At 40.7% G+C, this 24,364-nt stretch overlaps 1 protein-coding gene across 2 annotated transcripts in view; it reads left to right on the top strand.

Annotated features, from left to right (window-relative positions):
- The first annotated feature begins 267 nt into the window (after positions 1 to 267).
- The window catches only part of LOC137047462 (retinitis pigmentosa 1-like 1 protein), a 33,920-nt gene continuing 9,823 nt past the window's right edge, over positions 268 to 24,364 (top strand). The window contains exons 1-6 of one of the 2 annotated variants that reach the window (XM_067425134.1): positions 268 to 665; positions 1,253 to 1,393; positions 1,980 to 2,153; positions 4,480 to 4,671; positions 15,083 to 15,304; positions 15,489 to 15,677. In XM_067425134.1, the coding sequence (XP_067281235.1) occupies positions 491 to 665; positions 1,253 to 1,393; positions 1,980 to 2,153; positions 4,480 to 4,671; positions 15,083 to 15,304; positions 15,489 to 15,677 (1,093 nt within the window). In that variant the 5' untranslated portion in view covers positions 268 to 490. Of the gene's footprint in view, positions 666 to 1,249; positions 1,394 to 1,979; positions 2,154 to 4,479; positions 4,672 to 15,082; positions 15,305 to 15,488; positions 15,678 to 24,364 lie in introns of both variants that reach the window. The other variant, XM_067425125.1, reaches the window with a different exon arrangement.

Raw genomic sequence — 24,364 nt, 5'->3', positions numbered from 1 at the left:
GCATACATCAATAGACAGAGAAAGAAAAGCATAATGATAAGGTTAAGACATATCTTTGAATAATTCTTCATAATGCATCAAAAAAGATTTCCTTTTTTTTGTTATTTATGAGTTTAAGGGATGAAATAATAGAGTTAAATTCAGTAAGAAAGGGGGGAAAGCCATCTTTGCTTGTGGATGAAGAATTTGGCATAAGATACAGAAATGAACGATATATTCAAGGGACAGCAATTTTGGGTTTTTCAAAAAGTAACATTTTAATAGGAAAGATAGACCACCAAGATTGTTAAAGATCTTGTTTGGAATGAAACACCATAATGACATTGGGTTCGACACTTCTGCTCTCCTGTGACGCGGGCGGGCCAGTGACGTCACAGGCGGAGCTGTTGAGCTCTGAGCGACCGAAGCAGGCAAAGTGTTTCCATAGAGTTCAACAAACACACACTCGCTGAGATCCACAATCTGTCACCATACAGCGTCGGCGCACAGCATGTCTGCACACACACCGATGGATCTAGAGAGTTGCAGCAGCTCCGAGGTGATCGAGGCTCCGCCGCGGGGTGGCGCTGTGAGAAAGCCCGACACCTTTAGCTCAACAGCGGCGTCTGAAGCCCCGCCGGCCCCGAGAGTCGCGTGGGAGGAGGAGGAGCAGGTCAACACCACAGGTAACTCACGAGACACACACCTGACATGTGCTCAGAAACACACCACAACACTTCTCTTTGTGTGTGTGTGTGTGTGTGTGTGTGGGTGGCAGCGCATATGTAGGAGCACAAGATGCGGCGGTGCGACTGATGTGTCTGAATCGTGTCTTTTACACAAACTGCTTTGCTATAACGTTACTTTATTTTTAAATGAAGTTATATTTACAGTTCTGGGCATAATTGTTCTGAGAATAATGAGTCCGGGTCTCTTTTCTCTTCGGACAGTCACAGGGCTGATATTGGCACAGGTCTCACGATACGACACACGTCACGATCTTCTGTTATCGCTGTAAAGCTTTGAAACATCTGTATTGTGCTCCATAGTGTTCATCATATGCCTGAAGCCGGGGTTTTCAACCACACTATATGCCCTCACATCCTTAATGAAATGCCCCGCCGTTGGCTGTAGCGATATTTTTGCACAGTAAAGTGTATTTAATTTCTGACTCAAACATGCGTGTGTTTCAAACGTTTTCTAGTGAATCATCAGCTGTACTAATCTGTGCTAATAAAACACGTTTCTAATCAATATTTGTTGTTTGCAGAAGACTGGTGGAAAGCCTTATTTAAAAAGTGTAAACTTTTCAACCGTTCCACCAAAACCGAGGAAACTGAAGTGTGTGCCTTTGAGCCGGAGCCGGAGCCAGAGCCAGAGCCGGAGCCGGAGCCGGAGCCTCGAAACACAGCCAGTGAGTCTCCAGTGATTCCCGTTCTGATTCATGTCTGTTTCTGATGTTTATAGCTCAAATGTTGCACAAGTGCATGTAATAAGAATATTTTCGAGAAATCAAATATAACTTGACGGGTGTAGAAGCGGAGCCGACTGATGTGTCTGAATCGTGTCTTTTACACAAACTGCTTTGCTATACTTTATTTTTAAATGAAGTTATATTTACAGTTCTGGGCATAATTGTTCTGAGAATAATGAGTCCGGGTCTCTTTTCTCTTCGGACAGTCACAGGGCTGATATTGGCACAGGTCTCACGATACGACACACGTCACGATCTTCTGTTATCGCTGTAAAGCTTTGAAACATCTGTATTGTGCTCCATAGTGTTCATCATATGCCTGAAGCCGGGGTTTTCAACCACACTATATGCCCTCACATCCTTAATGAAATGCCCCGCCGTTGGCTGTAGCGATATTTTTGCACAGTAAAGTGTATTTAATTTCTGTCTTAAACATGCGTGTGTTTCAAACGTTTTCTAGTGAATCATCAGCTGTACTAATCCGTGCTAATAAAACACGTTTCTAATCAATATTTGTTCTTTACAGAAAAAAAAAGTAAATTGAGTAAAGCCCTCAGAAAGTGTAAACTTTTCAACCGTTCCACCAAAACCAAGCAAACTGAAGTGTGTGCCTTTGAGCCGGAGCCGGAGCCGGAGCCAGAGCCAGAGCCAGAGCCGGAGCCGGAGCCGGAGCCGGAGCCGGAGCCTCGAAACACAGCCAGTGAGTCTCCAGTGATTCCCGTTCTGATTTATGTCTGTTTCTGATGTTTATAGCTTAAATGTTGCACAAGTGCATGTAACAGTGGCGAGGCCAGAAATGTTTAACTGAGTGGACCTTGGTGGAATAGAGTGGACCTCAATGACTACTCTCAAATTACACAAATTTAACAATATGGGACAAAATCACTTGACAGTAAATAAACGCTATATATGATTTATTTTTTTGCCAAAAAATTCATATAATTCATATATGCAAAATTAATTTATAACAAGCAGCTACAAAGTCTATTGCAAGGAAGACAAATATAGATATTGTGCTGCTATATGACCACTGTGACAAGACATCAGTGTTCAGTAATTGGGTTCATTTTAAAATGGAATAACCAGTTCTTGTCACTAATGCAACTCAGTATAACTGTTGTCAAACATGTATTTGCAGCTTAACCTGTGAGAATTTCGTCTTGTGTTATGCACCGTGGCCCGTGTTAAAAGTTTATTTCACTAGCAGACGTAAACTCATCTTCCCATCCCCTCAACAATACGTGATTGGCTAAACATTACTACTAAGCTTATTGATTGGCTGTTGCAATAAGGCAGTTATATGAAAATGTTTTCGCTCTACCGTAATTATTTTTTAAGGGCTGTCAATCGATTAAAATATTTAATCGCTATTAATCGCATGATTGTCATGAGCTAACTCGCGATTAATCGCAATTTAATCGCACATTTTTAGCAATTGTAAATCTAAAATTAAGTTTTTAATACTCTAATCAACATGAGTATGGACAAATATGCATGCTTTATGCAAATGTACATTTATTATTAGTGAAACCATACTTATTCAATAATAATCAATACAGCATGAAGATTAGACATATCAAAGGTCATAGATGTTTATCTAAGAAATTGTTCATGTCTCTTAAGCCTAAACTTAAAAATTAAGTGTAAGTAGTGATTTCTCTCATTTTAAGAATATAAAGGGAGTTTTTACACTGGAAGTTTAATTCAGAGCAGGGCACAGTTCGTATGAAAAATTGGTAATGTGTACCAGTGAGCGAACCAGAACCACACCACACCCGGAGGAGGTCCATACTCCACGAGTAGGAATATAGTGCGGCCCCTTTAAGAGACGCGCGCTCCCTATTGAACTGCCAGTGTTTTGCGTGTGCGCGCCGAACTGGGGACAGTGTGAAGAACACGGACTCGGGAGCGCGCTTGTTCAGGAAAGTAACCTGTGCATTCGTTTTAGCCGATTGTAATGTATTTAGTTCAATAAAACAGGTGTACTGTAATCGGTGATAATGATTTACCTCAGACATGAGCGAGAGTGAGCTGCAGTGCATCGCGCTCAGACTGCAGAGAATGCGCTCTGTGAAAAAAACGCACTTTTCTTTCTGAAGTCTAATAAAAGTTAAACAAAAAACGTGGTAGCTTAGGCTATGTGGTAGCTTATGTAGGCAATAACTGCACTTTTGGCTTAGAATATTAATGTCAACCCTTTTCTTTCCCTATTAATGTTTGCTGCTGCATGCTTTGCGTCTGACTGCTCTCACTTTTTCCAACTACGGGCTATGCCACGAATCAAACAAGTGCTGTTAAAATTAATTTGCGTTAACGCGTTATTAACATATTTGACAGCCCTATTTTTTAATGAAACTTTCTGTACATGTTTAAGTGATTTGTGTTGTCACATAGGCATATTATTTTCTGCTATCCAATTTTTTTTTTTTTTTTGTCTATTCTGATTGGGTGGGCCAGCCGTCAATCTGAGTGGGCCAGTGCCACCCTGGCCCTTATGTAGCCTCGCCCCTGGTGTGTAATAAGAATATTTTCGAGAAATCAAATATAACTTGACGGGTGTAGAAGCGGAGCCGACTGATGTGTCTGAATCGTGTCTTTTACACAAACTGCTTTGCTATACTTTATTTTTAAATGAAGTTATATTTACAGTTCTGGGCATAATTGTTCTGAGAATAATGAGTCCGGGTCTCTTTTCTCTTCGGACAGTCACAGGGCTGATATTGGCACAGGTCTCACGATACGACACACGTCACGATCTTCTGTTATCACTGTAAAGCTTTGAAACATCTGTATTGTGCTCCATAGTGTTCATCATATGCCTGAAGCCGGGGTTTTCAACCACACTATATGCCCTCACATCCTTAATGAAATGCCCCGCCGTTGGCTGTAGCGATATTTTTGCACAGTAAAGTGTATTTAATTTCTGTCTTAAACATGCGTGTGTTTCAAACGTTTTCTAGTGAATCATCAGCTGTACTAATCTGTGCTAATAAAACACGTTTCTAATCAATATTTGTTCTTTACAGAAAAAAAAAGTAAATTGAGTAAAGCCCTCAGAAAGTGTAAACTTTTCAACCGTTCCACCAAAACCAAGCAAACTGAAGTGTGTGCCTTTGAGCCGGAGCCGGAGCCGGAGCCGGAGCCAGAGCCAGAGCCAGAGCCGGAGCCGGAGCCAGAGCCGGAGCCAGAGCCGGAGCCGGAGCCTCGAAACACAGCCAGTGAGTCTCCAGTTATTCCCGTTCTGATTCATGTCTGTTTCTGATGTTTATAGCTTAAATGTTGCACAAGTGCATGTAATAAGAATATTTTCGAGAAATCAAATATAACTTGACGGGTGCAGAAGCGGAGCCGACTGATGTGTCTGAATCGTGTCTTTTACACAAACTGCTTTGCTATACTTTATTAGGGGCCAAGCACCGAAGGTGCGGAGGCACCTATTGAAACCGTTGTCGCACTTTCTTCTTCCGCCATGGAGGTCTATGGCAACCCATAGAACCGTTTGCGGGAAAGTTGTAACGATTTGACATTCTGATAGAGGGCAGTCCCATCATTAAATACACCAATTTTGGTGTCTCCAACTCAATCCCTCTAGCGCCACCACCTGTCCAAAGTTGCACTCATGTTTATGCTAATAACTTTTGATCCTTAAGGGCTAGAAACAAAATTCTTGTTTCCTCAGATTTCTGAGCTCCTGCCAATCCGAAAGCACCCTATGACGTCATTTCCGACATTATATGTTTCCCGCCATTTTGAATTTTCCCCAAAATCCTACTTTTGCGAACTCGTCCTAGACTGTTCGTCCGATTTGCACGAAAATTGAACCAGATCATCTTCAGCCAGTGTCGACAAAAAGTTATGGAAATCAAGTTGATTCGTCAAATCTTTTCCGTTAAACGCGCAAACAAATTTTACGTAGCGCTTGCGAAAACAGACGTATGGCTGTATCTCCGCAACGCTTTATCGTATTCAGACCAAACTTGGTACATGTCGGCACAAGCATGTCTTGAGGCAACCTGCTGCGTTTCGGCGCAGCGCCACCTACTGGCCTGGAGATTGGAAAAATGGCTATTTTTGCTTTTTTTTGCTGAACCGTTTGCCCAAGAATCACAAAAGTGGTCTCGTCAGATTCGAGACGTCATGCCGAGTCGACTGATGTCCAATTTTACCATGTCGGCCATTTTGGCTGTCGGCCATCTTGAATTATGTGCCAAAATGCTGTATTTTATGAACGCATGAACGGATTGTTACGAAACTCGGCATGGGTCATCACCACGATGCCCTGAAGTAGCCTGAGAAGTTTCGAAACAGCGCCACCTAGTTGAGATTTTTTTTAAAAAGTGCTTATAACTTTGGGTGTGGTTGACTTATTTTCACGGGACTCATCTCCTTAGACTCCTGAATCGTTGCCGAGTCCAACGATACCACACTTGCCAGGTTTCGGCGTATGGTTTGTGCACCGTTGTAATTTAGCGCTTTAAGAAAATTAGCCGATATCTTCGAAACCACTGGTCCGATCGAGACGAAACCAGCGTCAGAAGTTCGGAAACATAGGTCGCTAGGCACAGTCGTGAGGCCAAATCTCAAACTTTTGATAGTAAGGGTAGTAAAATCCAATCAAAGTCAGGCGTCAGGCTGAAACCCTATTGGAACTGTTCATTTCCCCATGATGCATCATTTTCCAGCTAAAACTGCTCGGGCAGACCAAACCGTAAGTCGTAGAGACTTGAAACTTTCAGGGCTGGTAGTACTCACAACCACTGCAGACGTCACCGAAGCCCGCCTCGATCGGCCTGACGGGGGCGCTACAGCGATCAAAAGTACGAAACGGCGGCCAAAAGTACGAAACGGCTCATAACTCCTCAACCGTAAGGCTTAGCCTCGAGTGTCTTATATTGCTGGAATCCTTGGCTCGAGACGGACAAAATGCATGCCCCGGATTGGCTCGGAATAGTGGGGAAAAATTCGGGTATTTCGGGTTTTTTGCAAAACCTACTTTTGCCAACTAGTCCTAGGTTTTTGGCCCAACCGGAACCAAACCAGCGCAGCGAGATTTTCTGGAGTCTAATTGTCAAAAGTCATTTAAAAAAAACGGCAATTTGGGTTCCTGGACCCTAAAGGCAGCCAAAACGTTAGAAGGGGGAGAAGCCCCTTTTACTAAATTGGCTAAAACTCGTGAACGGAATGAGGTATTTTCACCAAACTCAGCACGCCTATGTAAGAGCTCATTCTGTGGCCAAGTGAAAAAGGACGTGGGGACCGGCCACTTGGTGGCGCTATAATGGTTAAAAAGGGGTCAAAATGATGTATTTCTATGGAAAATCCCATTAAAGGCCTGAAAGCGGCCCTCTTCCTGCCTGATTGGCATACAGCTTTACGAAATCACGCGTGCGCATGCGTCACGTGACCCTAAAGAGGCTTGTAGACTTTTATGGCCGTCGGGGCGCTTTAACTGTTAAATTGGTGAAAACAAATGCCCTATTATTATCCTATGCAAATTGACATTTAAATGACTAAAAATTGCCTGCTCTGCGCAGAACTTCACCAAATCGGCTGGGCATGTGCGCCGCATTATTGTAAAGACGCGTGCAAACTTTGGCGGAGATCGGGCCCTCCAACTGTTAAACTGGTGAAAAAAAATGCCCTATATTATCCTATGCAAAATGACATTTAAATGACTAAAAATTGCCTGCTTTACGCAGAACTTCACCAAATCGGCTGAGCATGTGCGCCGCATTATTGTAAAGACGCGTGCAAACTTTGGCGGAGATCGGGCCATCAGTAGAGGCATACCAGTTTAAAAGGTAAAAAAATAAATAAAATAAAAACACCCCATTTTCATGATAAATGAGCTGAAAATGCAAAAATTGACCTTTGACCTCTGCGATGCACATGTCACCAGGCTTGATAAAGTTTTAGCAACCAGCAGCTCAAAACTCAAGTGCTCAAACCCTATGGTCTATTTTTTATAGGCCTTTTTATACCCTTTTTATTGCCTTTTTATTAGGGGCCAAGCACCGAAGGTGCGGAGGCACCTATTGAAACCGTTGTCGCACTTTCTTCTTCCGCCATGGAGGTCTAAGGCAGCCCATAGAACCGTTTGCGGGAAAGTTGTAACGATTTGACATTCTGATAGAGGGCAGTCCCAACATTAAATACACCAATTTTGGTGTCTCCAACTCAATCCCTCTAGCGCCACCACCTGTCCAAAGTTGCACTCATGTTTATGCTAATATCTTTTGATCCTTAAGTGCTAGAAACAAAATTCTTGTTTCCTCAGATTTCTGAGCTCCTGCCAATCCGAAAGCACCCTATGACGTCATTTCCGACATTATATGTTTCCCGCCATTTTGAATTTCCCCAAAATCCTACTTTTGCGAACTCGTCCTAGACTGTTCGTCCGATTTGCACGAAAATTGAACCAGATCATCTTCAGCCAGTGTCGACAAAAAGTTATGGAATTCAAGTTGATTCGTCAAATCTTTTCCGTTAAACGCGCAAACAAATTGTACGTAGCGCTTGCGAAAACAGACGTATGGCTGTATCTCCGCAACGCTTTATCGTATTCAGACCAAACTTGGTACATGTCGGCACAAGCATGTCTTGAGGCAACCTGCTGCGTTTCGGCGCAGCGCCACCTACTGGCCTGGAGATAGGAAAAATGGCTATTTTTGCTTTTTTTTTGCTGAACCGTTTGCCCAAAAATCACAAAAGTGGTCTCGTCAGATTCGAGACGCCATGCCGAGTCGACTGATGTCCAATTTTACCATGTCGGCCATTTTGGCTGTCGGCCATCTTGAATTATGTGCCAAAATGCTGTATTTTATGAACGCATGAACGGATTGTTACGAAACTCGGCATGGGTCATCACCACGATGCCCTGAAGTAGCCTGAGAAGTTTCGAAACAGCGCCACCTAGTTGAGATTTTTTTAAAAAGTGCTTATAACTTTGGGTGTGGTTGACTTATTTTCACGGGACTCATCTCCTTAGACTCCTGAATCGTTGCCGAGTCCAACGATACCACACTTGCCAGGTTTCGGCGTATGGTTTGTGCACCGTTGTAATTTAGCGCTTTAAGAAAATTAGCCGATATCTTCGAAACCACTGGTCCGATCGAGACGAAACCAGCGTCAGAAGTTCGGAAACATAGGTCGCTAGGCACAGTCGTGAGGCCAAATCTCAAACTTTTGATAGTAAGGGGTAGTAAAATCCAATCAAAGTCAGGCGTCAGGCTGAAACCCTATTGGAACTGTTCATTTCCCCATGATGCATCATTTTCCAGCTAAAACTGCTCGGGCAGACCAAACCGTAAGTCGTAGAGACTTGAAACTTTCAGGGCTGGTAGTACTCACAACCACTGCAGACGTCACCGAAGCCCGCCTCGATCGGCCTGACGGGGGCGCTACAGCGATCAAAAGTACGAAACGGCGGCCAAAAGTACGAAACGGCTCATAACTCCTCAACCGTAAGGCTTAGCCTCGAGTGTCTTATATTGCTGGAATCCTTGGCTCGAGACGGACAAAATGCATGCCCCGGATTGGCTCGGAATAGTGGGGAAAAATTCGGGTATTTCGGGTTTTTTGCAAAACCTACTTTTGCCAACTAGTCCTAGGTTTTTGGCCCAACCGGAACCAAACCAGCGCAGCGAGATTTTCTGGAGTCTAATTGTCAAAAGTCATTTAAAAAAAACGGCAATTTGGGTTCCTGGACCCTAAAGGCAGCCAAAACGTTAGAAGGGGGAGAAGCCCCTTTTACTAAATTGGCTAAAACTCGTGAACGGAATGAGGTATTTTCACCAAACTCAGCACGCCTATGTAAGAGCTCATTCTGTGGCCAAGTGAAAAAGGACGTGGGGACCGGCCACTTGGTGGCGCTATAATGGTTAAAAAGGGGTCAAAATGATGTATTTCTATGGAAAATCCCATTAAAGGCCTGAAAGCGGCCCTCTTCCTGCCTGATTGGCATACAGCTTTACGAAATCACGCGTGCGCATGCGTCACGTGACCCTAAAGAGGCTTGTAGACTTTTATGGCCGTCGGGGCGCTTTAACTGTTAAATTGGTGAAAACAAATGCCCTATTATTATCCTATGCAAATTGACATTTAAATGACTAAAAATTGCCTGCTCTGCGCAGAACTTCACCAAATCGGCTGGGCATGTGCGCCGCATTATTGTAAAGACGCGTGCAAACTTTGGCGGAGATCGGGCCCTCCAACTGTTAAACTGGTGAAAAAAAATGCCCTATATTATCCTATGCAAAATGACTTTTAAATGACTAAAAATTGCCTGCTTTACGCAGAACTTCACCAAATCGGCTGAGCATGTGCGCCGCATTATTGTAAAGACGCGTGCAAACTTTGGCGGAGATCGGGCCATCAGTAGAGGCATACCAGTTTAAAAGGTAAAAAAATAAATAAAATAAAAACACCCCATTTTCATGATAAATGAGCTGAAAATGCAAAAATTGACCTTTGACCTCTGCGATGCACATGTCACCAGGCTTGATAAAGTTTTAGCAACCAGCAGCTCAAAACTCAAGTGCTCAAACCCTATGGTCTATTTTTTATAGGCCTTTTTATACCCTTTTTATTGCATTTTTATTAGGGGCCAAGCACCGAAGGTGCGGAGGCACCTATTGAAACCGTTGTCGCACTTTCTTCTTCCGCCATGGAGGTCTAAGGCAGCCCATAGAACCGTTTGCGGGAAAGTTGTAACGATTTGACATTCTGATAGAGGGCAGTCCCAACATTAAATACACCAATTTTGGTGTCTCCAACTCAATCCCTCTAGCGCCACCACCTGTCCAAAGTTGCACTCATGTTTATGCTAATAACTTTTGATCCTTAAGTGCTAGAAACAAAATTCTTGTTTCCTCAGATTTCTGAGCTCCTGCCAATCCGAAAGCACCCTATGACGTCATTTCCGACATTATATGTTTCCCGCCATTTTGAATTTCCCCAAAATCCTACTTTTGCGAACTCGTCCTAGACTGTTCGTCCGATTTGCACGAAAATTGAACCAGATCATCTTCAGCCAGTGTCGACAAAAAGTTATGGAATTCAAGTTGATTCGTCAAATCTTTTCCGTTAAACGCGCAAACAAATTTTACGTAGCGCTTGCGAAAACAGACGTATGGCTGTATCTCCGCAACGCTTTATCGTATTCAGACCAAACTTGGTACATGTCGGCACAAGCATGTCTTGAGGCAACCTGCTGCGTTTCGGCGCAGCGCCACCTACTGGCCCGGAGATAGGAAAAATGGCTATTTTTGCTTTTTTTTTGCTGAACCGTTTGCCCAAAAATCACAAAAGTGGTCTCGTCAGATTCGAGACGTCATGCCGAGTCGACTGATGTCCAATTTTACCATGTCGGCCATTTTGGCTGTCGGCCATCTTGAATTATGTGCCAAAATGCTGTATTTTATGAACGCATGAACGGATTGTTACGAAACTCGGCATGGGTCATCACCACGATGCCCTGAAGTAGCCTGAGAAGTTTCGAAACAGCGCCACCTAGTTGAGATTTTTTTAAAAAGTGCTTATAACTTTGGGTGTGGTTGACTTATTTTCACGGGACTCATCTCCTTAGACTCCTGAATCGTTGCCGAGTCCAACGATACCACACTTGCCAGGTTTCGGCGTATGGTTTGTGCACCGTTGTAATTTAGCGCTTTAAGAAAATTAGCCGATATCTTCGAAACCACTGGTCCGATCGAGACGAAACCAGCGTCAGAAGTTCGGAAACATAGGTCGCTAGGCACAGTCGTGAGGCCAAATCTCAAACTTTTGATAGTAAGGGGTAGTAAAATCCAATCAAAGTCAGGCGTCAGGCTGAAACCCTATTGGAACTGTTCATTTCCCCATGATGCATCATTTTCCAGCTAAAACTGCTCGGGCAGACCAAACCGTAAGTCGTAGAGACTTGAAACTTTCAGGGCTGGTAGTACTCACAAACAGCAGCACAAACTTCGACAAAATGCATATCTCGGATTTGCTCGCCCTTCAGGCGCCAATTTCGAGATATTTTAGGTTTTTTGTAAAACCTACTTTTGCAAATTACTCCCAGCTTATTTGACTGATCGGAACCAAACCACTGCAGAAATGTTCTCTGGAGAGAGACTATCAATAATTATCAAAAAAAAAAAAAAATTTGATTTATGGTTGCTAAGGGGAGCCAAAATGTTTGATGTGACCGGGACCTTATTTAATAAAATGGCTTTAATTTGTGAACAGAACGAGATATTTCCACCAAATTAAGGTCACGTGTGAGTGAGATCAGTCTGAGATCACATGAAAAAAATCGCAACGATTGATCACTTGGTGGCGCTATAACAGGGGAAAAACTCATGAAACTGGCAATATACGCACCCAAACATTAGTCAGATGAAAATGGGCATTCATTGTCTTTATCCTTGGTGCCATGATAGTCTATGAGGACAATGGCGTATCACAAACAAAGCATACTTCATTGGCGCAATGCCCTGAAGGAGCCTGAGAATTTTTAAGCCAGTGTTTTTCACAGTATTCACCTCATTAGACTCCTGAATCCTTGCCGAGTCCAATAATACCAAACATTCCTGGTTTCACCTTATGGTTTGTAAAAAGGTGTACTTTAGCACCTAAAAAACCTTTGCGAATGTAGGAAACAGTTAGTCCAATTAAAACAAAACCACAATAGGAAATTCTGAATACTTACATAGGTCAATAGCTAAACAATAATGACCAAAACAAAGCCAACATTTTGGAAGAAAAAAAAATCCAATCAATGCAGCCCATGCTCTCAAAATATATTTTGCTATAACTTTAAAAGAAAATTAGATATTTACAACAGATTTTACATATATTTATGGATCCCTTTGAGGACTCCTAAAAAAGCTATGATATTATATTTTTCCTTAGTTAATTTACCCATGAATGCTCTTTCCCATCTATGATCTAAGTTTATTTGTTTATTTGGATCCCCATTAGCCAATACCTAGGCAGTGACTACTCTTCCTGAGGTCCCAAAAAGTAAAAAATACAAAACTACATTGAAGCTGCAAGAGGAATAAAAGGGTCCTCGCAACTGTGCCACCACTACCTTGTGGTTGTAGGAACACAGAGCACGGTGGGCAATATGCATTTAAGTATATAAAAATAGGAGGACTATATCAATCATTTGTATTTGCCACACTTCCTGCTACTGGGCTGTACTCTGATCAGAGGGTGGACCTGTGCCAGGACATGACCAATGCATCCCTGAAATGTCTGAAGAGAGTGTGTCAATTAAACTCTGCCCTGTAAATGCAGACTCGAAAAGACATCCTTATAAACCTGTCTCCGGCACGACAACTCCAATCTATCAAATGATCTTACGGATATCTATTTATCTAATATGACTTCTGAACTGTAATGTTGCCAGTTTAAAAGGTAAAAAATAATCATACACTGTTATACGCAAAATAATAATCATACACTGTTTGTTCGTCCGCCAGAGGAGAACTGGCACCCCGACTTAGCCTGGTTTCTCCCAAGATTTTTTTATCTCCATCCTGGCCCTGAAGGAATTTTGGTTCCTTGCCACCGTTGCCTTTGGCTTGGCTTGCTCAGTTGGGGACACCTAAATTTCAACTATATTACTGATCTGCCCGCATTGACACTACATGATAATTGAAATTAGCTGGATAACATCACCATTTTCAACAGAGCAGTTGTACAAAATCTGTTGCATTATTTTCCTGTTAAAACTGTGAAGCTGCTTTGAAACTGGACTTGTTAAAAGTGCTATATAAATAAAGGTGACTTGACCAGCTAGTGGCACTATGAATAACTAAAATTTTGCCGAAACATCAGACTTTGTCAGGATACCACGGACACGTTCAACAAAACTCAAGATCTTTGAAATGTAACATCATTAAGTCTATTAACTATTAGACTGACCAAATATGATGTTGTTTTGGTTCAATCTTAATTAGTAGTTAATCACAATTTACTCTTGCCCACAGGTGACAATATAACTGACTAAATATTGACATGTAGACCACCATCAGTGCTCGGGCCCTAATTAAATCCACAACAATAAAATGAAACATACAAATCCCATTAAATGTCCCTTCCTTTTAAAACTCATTTTACTTCTTAAAATATGTAATATCTAATAGTAGTTCATTCTATATTTTCATTCCGATCGAGACGAAACTAGCGCCGGAAGTTCGGAAACATAGGTCGATAGCTATACACTAATTCCCACATGTCAAAATATTGATAGTAAGGGGTAGTAAAATCCAATCAAAGTCAGGTGTCAGTCATTTTTTACGTGTTTTTTTCATACAACTGTTTATAACTCCAAAACAAAATGAGATATTTTCACCAAACTCGACACACATATGTATGGGCTCATTCTGAGGACATATAAAAAATGGTGGGATTCTGCCTCTTGGTGGCGCTATAATAGAACAAAACATGAAATTCCCATTGACTTCAATGCAGTATTAGGGTATAAAATGCATATGCTATACTTTACGAATGCATTAGTGTATAATTACAAAACTCAGTATGTGTCTTCCGCTCTGTCCTGAAGGTACTCAAAAAGTTTTCGGGCAACGCCACCTTATGGTCAAAAGTTGTAATAAAGTGTACAAAAATGCTAATAACTTTTGATTAAATTAGCCTATTGCAATGAGACTGGTTATAAATCATTCTATGGCTCCTGCCGAGAACATAGATACCAATTTTTCCCATATTTGGCAAACCTCTCTGCCCTCTATCTTGTTATTGGTTAAAAACCTACTTTTTCAAACTCGTCTTAGACCGTTTGTCCAATTTTCACCAAAATTAAATCGTATCGTCTTCAGACCATGTGAACAAATAATTATGGATTTCGTGTTGATAGACAAAACAGTTGTCATATACCACTGCAACGCAGTTGAGCTATGATGCAAAAATGACTCTTGAGGCTGTATCTCTGCATTGCTTTGACATATTGACACCAAACTTTGCATGTGTCATTGTCTCCTCAATCTGACTACACCACATCAGTTTAGTAACAGTGCCACCTATTGGTCGAAAATGATAAACCATTACATCATTATTATTGACTGTATTTAAAATTGTACTGCTTTTTTGCCTAAAATCAACTTAATAATTCTTTAATGGCTCATTGTTGCAGTTGGTTTGACACTTCCAGCCATGCTGGCATGTCTTGTCTTCTTCTTTGCGCTTGGCCCCGACAATTGCTGCTTGCAGCTATATTTTTTAAATGAAGTTATATTTACAGTTCTGGGCATAATTGTTCTGAGAATAATGAGTCCGGGTCTCTTTTCTCTTCGGACAGTCACAGGGCTGATATTGGCACAGGTCTCACGATACGACACACGTCACGATCTTCTGTTATCACTGTAAAGCTTTGAAACATCTGTATTGTGCTCCATAGTGTTCATCATATGCCTGAAGCCGGGGTTTTCAACCACACTATATGCCCTCACATCCTTAATGAAATGCCCCGCCGTTGGCTGTAGCGATATTTTTGCACAGTAAAGTGTATTTAATTTCTGACTCAAACATGCGTGTGTTTCAAACGTTTTCTAGTGAATCATCAGCTGTACTAATCTGTGCTAATAAAACACGTTTCTAATCAATATTTGTTCTTTACAGAAAAAAAAAGTAAATTGAGTAAAGCCCTCAGAAAGTGTAAACTTTTCAACCGTTCCACCAAAACCAAGCAAACTGAAGTGTGTGCCTTTGAGCCGGAGCCGGAGCCAGAGCCGGAGCCAGAGCCGGAGCCAGAGCCGGAGCCGGAGCCAGAGCCGGAGCCAGAGCCGGAGCCAGAGCCGGAGCCAGAGCCGGAGCCAGAGCCGGAGCCTCGAAATACAGCCGGTGAGTCTCCAGTGATTCCCGTTCTGATTCATGTCTGTTTCTGATGTTTCTGCTGTTCGTGCCCGTGACGTCACAGGCGGAGTTGTAGAGTGAGAATGACTCTGAGCGACCGAAGCAGGCAAAGTGTTTGCATAGAGTTCAACACACACACACTCACTGAGATCCACAATCTGTCACCATACAGCGTCGGTGCACATCATGTCTGCACACACACCGATGGATCTAGAGAGTTGCAGCAGCTCCGAGGTGATCGAGGCTCCGCCGCGGGGTGGCGCTGTGAGAAAGCCCGACACCTGCAGCTCAACAGCGGCGTCTGAAGCCCCGCCGGCCCCGAGAGTCGCGTGGGAGGAGGAGGAGCAGCTCAACACCACAGGTAACTCACGAGACACACACCTGACATGTGCTCAGAAACACACCACAACACTTCTTTGTGTGTGTGTGTGTGTGTGTGTGTGTGTGTACTTGTCTACCTATCTAACAGGGGACCTTGGCGTCGTTACACACTCACCAACAGGGGACCTCTGAGCCAAGAGGGGACATTTTTCAAGTCCCCTGTTGGTCATGCTTTAAATCATGTGAAAATGAAGTAAAAAAACTAAAGAAATGCTCTGGTGATTTTTTAAATGTTTGACCAAGTAGGGACCTACAGGTGTGTGTGTTTAAATCATGTTAAAATCAAGAAAAAACACTCTGGTGAATTTTTAAAAATTTTGACCAAGAGGGGACCTAAGAGTGTGTGAGTGTTTAAGGCCATGCTCAGCAGCTCCCCTGTAGGCTGGAGCAGGAACTGTAATAGCCCTTAAACAAACGTCGTTCACACACACACACACACACACACACACACACACACACACACACTCCTCTATTGTTTGAATGGCCTGCTGTCCTCTGACTCTAGAGCTGCTGTTTAACAGGCTGCTTACTAAAGGAACAAACATTATATAGATTATATCTCTTTACTAAATACCCTGACTAGTTTCAAACTTTGCATTGCTTTAAAATTAAATACTACAGGATCCAAGAAAAAACGATTAAAAAATCTAAACAACCAGGATGTAATTAGAAATACATCTGCCATCAAAATGTGTGTGTCTTCAGTTTCTACAAATAAATATTGTTAATACCATCCATCATGGCCGTGGACAGACGGTAAAACTTTATTAAATTATTAAGGGATCTCATTCAATGCTTTTGTAAATATTTTTTGTTTCTGTGTATATATATATATATATATATATATATATATATATATATATATATATATATATATACATACACATTATTTTATTTATCAAAAAAAAAAAAGGTACATTGTGTGTGTGTGTGTGTGTGTGTGTGGGGGGGGGGGGGGGGGGGGGGTCTACTGTGTTTGTGGGCCCAGTTTACAGCAGTTAGTTCACCTACAAATGAAAATTAGCCCATGATTTACTCACCCTCAAGTCATTCCAAGTGTATATGACATTCTTTTTTCAAATGAATAAAATCAGAGTTATTTAAATTTATATTAAAGTCCTGGCTCTTCCCAGCTTTATAATGCCAGTGCCTTGCCGGTCCATAAAAGTGCATCTAACCATCATATAACTGATCCACACAGCTCCAGGGGGTTAATAAAGGCCTTCTGAAGCGCTGCATTTGTGTAATAAAAATATCCATATTTAAATATTTATAGACTAAAATACTAGCTTTCGGTTTTCAGTGCTTCACGAATCAACTTGCGCTTAAAGGACAACTCCGGTGAGAAATGACTATAGGGGTAATTAACAGATGGTTACCGAGTAGATCGTTCTCTGGGATGCGGTTTCATGAAAATCAAATGTAAAGAGTTTTATCTCTAAACACAGATTAGCTTATAATGTTTGTCTATGGGGCATGGAATAAGTGAAATTAAATCGCTAGTTAATACCACTAACACGGCTCAAAATAGCCTCACACTAACACGGCAGCATGATGAGGGTCCCTACATGCTAACCGAAGCATTGAGAACTTTGTAAGTGTACAAACAGTTTAATAAGAAGACACTTTATAAAGACAGTCCATTACGCGTTTACAGACTGCAGCCATCTTGGAAAACAGTCTCGATGTCTCGAGCCACGAACGCTGTGCTAAGTGAGCTGGTCGATAGGAATTAAGTTTGTGAAATCTAATGACATGGACTTTTTTTTTCTTTTTCTCTACTGCGTTCAGTGTTTTCTTCCGGAAACAACGGCCCATATGAGATTCAGTCACAGTTCATCACTTAGCACAGCGTTCGTCGCTCTAATCTGTGTTTAGAGATAAAACTCTTTACACTTGATTTCCATGAAACCGCATCCCAGAGAACGATCTACTCGATAACCATCTGTTAATTACCCCGAGGGTCATTTCTCACCGGAGTTGTCCTTTAAAGAGTAACCCTTCTTCACCCATGAATCCTTGACGTATGTGCACTGACAAACGCTGAAGAGAGAAGATAGAGCTAAACAAAACTTAGTGTCAGGGGTTACTCTTTTCATAATCACACTAAAACACAATTTCTTTCAATAAAAATAGTTAGTTTAGTCTATAAAGTTCAAAATATGGACATTGTTCTTACACAAACGTGCCACTTTGCTTTAGAAGGAAAAAGTAACTTTAAAAATGATTAACTAATAAAAAAGTTATTTTATTTTTTACAGTGAGGACAATACAGTGTTATATTACAGCTACTGAGAGACCGTCCGGAAAAGCACTGTTTATTTCATGTGGATCATATCTTTTGTATTTATTTGTGCTTTCACTTGTAATGTGTTTGGGCTAGTGGTTTAGATGTGTTCTTGAAATTGGAATAGAGAATAGTGTGTGTTGAGTTTGCTGCTCAACCCCCCACAAGTAATTTACATTTCAATGCATGAAGACTCTCACAGGTGAGACAAAGAACCTCACTACTGTTACCTGTGTCCTAGACCAAATACACTGCCAAATTAAATTAAATTACATGATGAAATGAAATTACAATCGCTAGGACACATTTCCCAATATTTAGGAGAACTGAGTGAGGAGTTTATAAATTTGCTAACCAACTTTCAGCTTCACAGCAGTTAATTTTACATTTACAAATCAACTCATTCTTCCAGAGCACTGGCAGCACAGGTTTACATCAACACTAACATCAGGAACATTAGACAATTAAAATGTCTTTACAAAACTAGAATGACACTGTACTGCTCATAATTCACTGCATGCTTACATTACAGTACAACATTATTCCTAAGTTTCCTCTTTTGAATGGATGGTAATGGACTAACACTGGTGTTGGTGTTCAGTTTCATCAAAGTTGCTTTGATAGTGTTTGATTTTTTAGAAGGAGAAATTGCATTATATTACTGTATAAATGTTGCAAATGGCTGTCTCATTCAGTTTTGTGTTATATTATTGTTTTGTCCATAAGTTAAACAGTTTTGAAAAAAAGCATGTAAGGATGTGCGAGTTGGCCTGTAGAACAAAGTTTTGATTGTGTTTGTGTCAAAGTGAGATATTCAGGTATATCTAACAGGGGACCTTATTACCCTAAAGAATTGCTTGTCCAGTCCTTGATTTATTTAATTTTTTTAATTTGTGCAAGAAATCAAATCTCACTCTTAAAATCTCAAGAACAAAGGATTTCGGGGGGGATTTTAGAGAGCAGAAACTATATTTGAATAGGCAGCTAATACAATCAGGCACAAATGTAAAGAAGTTGGAGTACTTGACAATAATGACCTGCAATTAATACATTAGAGAGCTATTTCTGCTTGATTTAACTCTTTAAACTCAGGTATTGCTCTAAAAACTCTAAATCTTTGCAGTGTGTTTGTGATGATAACATTTACATTTACATTTAATCATTTAGCAGACGTTTTTATCCAAAGCAACTTACAAAAAAGGCGAGAGCAATAGAAGCAACGAAACAGACAAGGCCAACAACCTGTAAGAGCTGTAAGAAATCTCAATTAATTAGCACAATACACAACAATTTTTTTTCTTTTTATTTTTTATAGCCATCTACAACAAACTCACGTACGCAAAATGCCGAACACTGGATTTTGATAGCTATGATAACCCATTAGGACTAAGGCTGTTGCCCCAGCTGTTGTCGTTAATGCAGATTCAGTGGCCCAATGGGTTGGTTTTGTATGGCATTCTAGCTGAACGCGCAGCAATAGCCATCTACAACAAAAACTCACGTACGCAAAATACAGTACACCGGATTCTGATAGCTATGATAACTATGTAACACACCCGCCTGAAGGCACAAATCCGGATGAGAGACGTAGATATGATGTAAACAGATATGTATATGCTGCACATCATTGAAAACACTAAGGGTACTCATTAATAGTATTCATATGTGAAAATAGTTATTTTTGCATTTTTCAGAGCGATTTCTGTCTTCCGGTTTGAAAAGCTTAGTCGGAGCAACGTCACAAATGCTGACGTCGGCACGGCCTTTTCGGCCCAAGTATGGGCTGCTGGGCACATGCTGACGTCGACCGCTCCGAGCGATTCGCGATATATATTCATGACATGAAGCTCATTCAGTCCAATCCCTGCGCTGTAGTATTCATACAAGATAATTTAGTTAATATGCATGAGACAGTCACCTCTTCAGGCTCGTCTTCCATCATTATTGTAGAGACATGGTGGGGAAGTTTTGGAAGCAGCGTGCGGAAAAGTCAAGGAGGAAAGCTAGGCGTTGTGCTGATATGAAGTAACGTAAAGGGCGCCGAGCGAGCTGTAACCGGCGCCGTCTGTGGAAGCCTTTGCTACAAAGGCTCGGTAAAGTAAAATTAACTTGAGGAATCGCACGCCGAACCTGCAAGCGTTGACTATCTATGTCAGGAGTGCAAAATAACCAATCTGTAGGCTAATGAACAAAAGCCACGTCCTCTCCGTTTTATTTGTGGTCACAGCCATGCACTAAAGCGCATGTGTTCGGGCTCTTAGTGAAACAGTGTGATTATTTGGACAGATATAGATTTAGCTGCCGAGTGATAGACAGCGCGGATCGTCACGGCACCCCAGCGCGCGTCGCTCTGTGCTTCAGATGCGCGGTCGAGACTAGCCTCAAACCCCTTCGCTTTTCCCCCGATCTAGAATTGCACATCTCTGTCGCATCGCATGTTGGGTGGTTCACGTTCTCTTATCACGTCGGCGCCTTGTTCATCTTGCCAAACAGCGTGCATATTTGGAGAAATATAGTTTTATCACGTTTGCAAAATATTTCATCATGCAGAATAACATTTATTTTCATTTCTCACTGAATTATGCTGGTTTGAACTTTGAAGAGCTGAATGATTTGCGATCTCTGCTGCACGCCACTCATAGCTCTCTCATTGGCTGTACTCATCCCTCATTTAATCTCACTGTGGTAGCCTAAACTATGCCAACGTGAACCAAGAACATGTCTCAGAACCGCTGTAACTGCTGCTGTTGGTATCGCTAATCTTAATGCACCTACTGACACTCCCCTATTTATGCAAACATTCCCTCTTTCCACACAATACCATCCCACCTTTTCACAGTCGACCACTCCCCTTTTAACAAGCTTTTTCAAATCGAAGGTGTGAAAAAACACCGCTGCAGCAGGGGGGTTTCATGACCCTTTAAGGCACTTAAAGATCCGATCCGATTCTGATACTGGGAGTAACGATACGGTTCCCAAAACGATTCTTAACATGCTTTTTTGGTAATTATACATTAACATTTGGTAATTGGCATTTTAACCTAAATTGGAGTTACTATGCTTTTTGTTCATAGATAGAATATCTGTTTCGCAGTATAGCCATATTAAAAATGATTATGAAGATTTCTTTCAATATTTTAATTTTATTAACAAAGTAATATCAGGATTAAAAGGCTCTGAATGAAACATGGTAAGCCATACAATTGCAAAGAACAATCATTAAGAATAAACAGTTCTAAATTTACAACTAAGTGTGACTAATTTTCAGTTTCTTTAGAACATTACATACACAATTTACATTTCAATAAGGGAAGACTTGAAAACCCAGTTTGTGAGCCACAGGCCAATAGAGCTCAACTACCAATGTGGCAGAACCCTTCTCAAATAAACTAGAGAAGATGCTGGGATTTGCCCTGCCAAATTAAACTAAATTACAGTTTTTACGATCGCTAGGCCACATTTCTCAATACTTTGATAATTTTTCAAAACTCTTCACACAGTTCTCCAAACCAACTTTCTGCTTCACAGCAGTTATTTCACATTCAAAATCCACAAAAACTAACAAAACACTTCATTCATGTCTCAAATCAAGTGCCAATGATCCACAGTTTAGCTTGTGTAACCCCTACTGTTCGGACCGGGACTCGAACCCGGGTCCGCCGGCATGAGAGTCGGACGCTCTAACAAGGAGGCTAAAGGCTGCAACCTCTAGCGTCAGTCGCTAGAGCATCTCTTGAGGTCAGAGGAGTGAGGTTTACTCGCATAGCAACTACTACTAGCAGACCTCTGTTACACTTGCACAGACTGAAGTTGTAATCACTGTGTGAAGAGTTTTGAAAAAGTCACTTTAGTATTGAGAAATGTGTAAAGATGTATTTGTGTTTGAAATAATCAATTGTTTAATTTAATTGTAAATATTCTACGAAGATTATATATTTCAATATAATTCCTGCAGAAATGCACAGTTTGTCATCAGCTAGTGAAACAGTACCTGATGCGCTAGTTTATAATCAAATCAGAAACAAATGCACGCACGTGGTGTCTTGAGAGAGAAACCGCAGATCATAAGCAAACTTAAGACGCTGCGGAGACATTACATGACACAATGATCTCCAGTGTTCACACGGATTCTTTACAGGATGTGAGTGAACGCACGAAACGATTTCAGAAATTCGCTTGCAGTGTGAGTGAACCAAAATCAAATGATCCCGGGACACATTTTCAGTGTATTTTCCAGAATCTCTGTGTGAAAGGGGCTATTGTGAGCTAAACTGTGGATCATTTATTATTGCTTTGACACAAAATACATTCAATGACAACATTTTTCAATTTACATGAATTATGTTCTCACTTAAACACAAACAACAACAGAACTTTGTTCTATACAAGCTAATTTAGGCGTGCCTAAATAATCTTACATATTTAACTGTTATATGTTCAAAACCTAACACAACAAAAAATGAATGAGACCGATATTTGCAACATTTCTACAATACCATTTAAATATTTTCAGAATCTACAAAAATCAAATACTTTTAAAACTATTAGATGTAGCTGAACACGTTGCAACCACACAATTATTAGTCTTTCAATGTCGTCAAAAGGGGAACCCTATAGGAATAATTTTGTACAGTAATGGAAACATGGATTATAAACAGTAGATAGTGTCATTCTTGTTTTGTAAAGACATTGTGTAGAATGATTTGGTTTGAGACATGAATTACAGTTGTTGTTTTTTTACCATCGCAATGTTCACATCTGTCAAAACTTCGTGATTTTTTTCAAAACTCTTCTGCACAACAGAAATCTATGTGAGCTAAACTGTGGATGATTATTGCTCATCATTGCATCGTTACTTTTTCTCACAGTGTACGTTCACTTAACTGAACCTACTATGACATAACCAACTATGTTTACTGGGATACTTCCTATTTTTTGACATAATTTTGTATTAATGTGTCCACTTAAGAGCAAAAAGTCATGAACGATAGCTCAGTTTAGCATTCGTGCACTGTCAGAGATACAGCTTTTAGGGCGTGTGCTTCAGATGTTTATGCATATAGCGCGTGAGCAGGGGCGTGGGACTTGGGTTAAAATTTAGATTTCATTGAAATAAAAAAAAAATGTTAATACAATGAACATTTTTAAGAATTGACAACATAACATTAAAAAATTGAATGTGGTTCAGATAAATAATATTTTGAGTTTTTATTTATTAAACCAGTATCCTTTATTGTATCAACTCAAATTGTGAATTTCAATAAATTAAACCAAACATTTTTTACTCGAGTCAGTGTGTGTGTAATGTAATCACTGTTCAATAATGACCTGCAATTAATACATTAGAGAGCTATTTCTGCTTGATTTAACCCTTTAAACTCAGGTATTGCTGTAAAAACTCTAAATCTTTACAGTGTGTTTGTGATGATAAGAAATGTCACAGCAAACACACAGGCGTCGTGATTTACTATCTAACAGGGGACCCGAGTCAGTGTGTGTGTGTGTGTGTGTGTAACGTAATCACTATTCAATAATTACCTGCAATTAATACATTACAGAGATATTTCTGCTTGATTTAACCCTTTAAACTCAGGTATTGCTCTAAAAACTCTAAATCTTTGCAGTGTGTTTGTGATGATAAGAAATGTCACAGCAAACACACAGGTGTCGTGATTTACTATCTAACAGGGGACCCGAGTCAGTGTGTGTGTGTGTGTAACGTAATCACTATTCAATAATGACCTGCAATTAATACATTAGAGAGCTATTTCTGCTTGATTTAACCCTTTAAACTCAGGTATTGCTGTAAAAACTCTAAATCTTTACAGTGTGTTTGTGATGATAAGAAATGTCACAGCAAACACACAGGCGTCGTGATTTACTATCTAACAGGGGACCCGAGTCAGTGTGTGTGTGTGTGTGTGTGTAACGTAATCACTATTCAATAATTACCTGCAATTAATACATTACAGAGATATTTCTGCTTGATTTAACCCTTTAAACTCAGGTATTGCTCTAAAAACTCTAAATCTTTGCAGTGTGTTTGTGATGATAAGAAATGTCACAGCAAACACACAGGTGTCGTGATTTACTATCTAACAGGGGACCCGAGTCAGTGTGTGTGTGTGTGTAACGTAATCACTATTCAATAATGACCTGCAATTAATACATTAGAGAGCTATTTCTGCTTGATTTAACCCTTTAAACTCAGGTATTGCTGTAAAAACTCTAAATCTTTACAGTGTGTTTGTGATGATAAGAAATGTCACAGCAAACACACAGGCGTCGTGATTTACTATCTAACAGGGGACCCGAGTCAGTGTGTGTGTGTGTGTAACGTAATCACTATTCAATAATGACCTGCAATTAATACATTACAG

The sequence above is a fragment of the Pseudorasbora parva genome, chromosome 2 (assembly GCF_024679245.1).
Source record: "Pseudorasbora parva isolate DD20220531a chromosome 2, ASM2467924v1, whole genome shotgun sequence".
NCBI lineage: Eukaryota > Metazoa > Chordata > Actinopteri > Cypriniformes > Gobionidae > Pseudorasbora > Pseudorasbora parva.
Note: the sequence above shows the minus strand (reverse complement) of the source record. Positions and strands in the feature narration are given on the sequence as shown.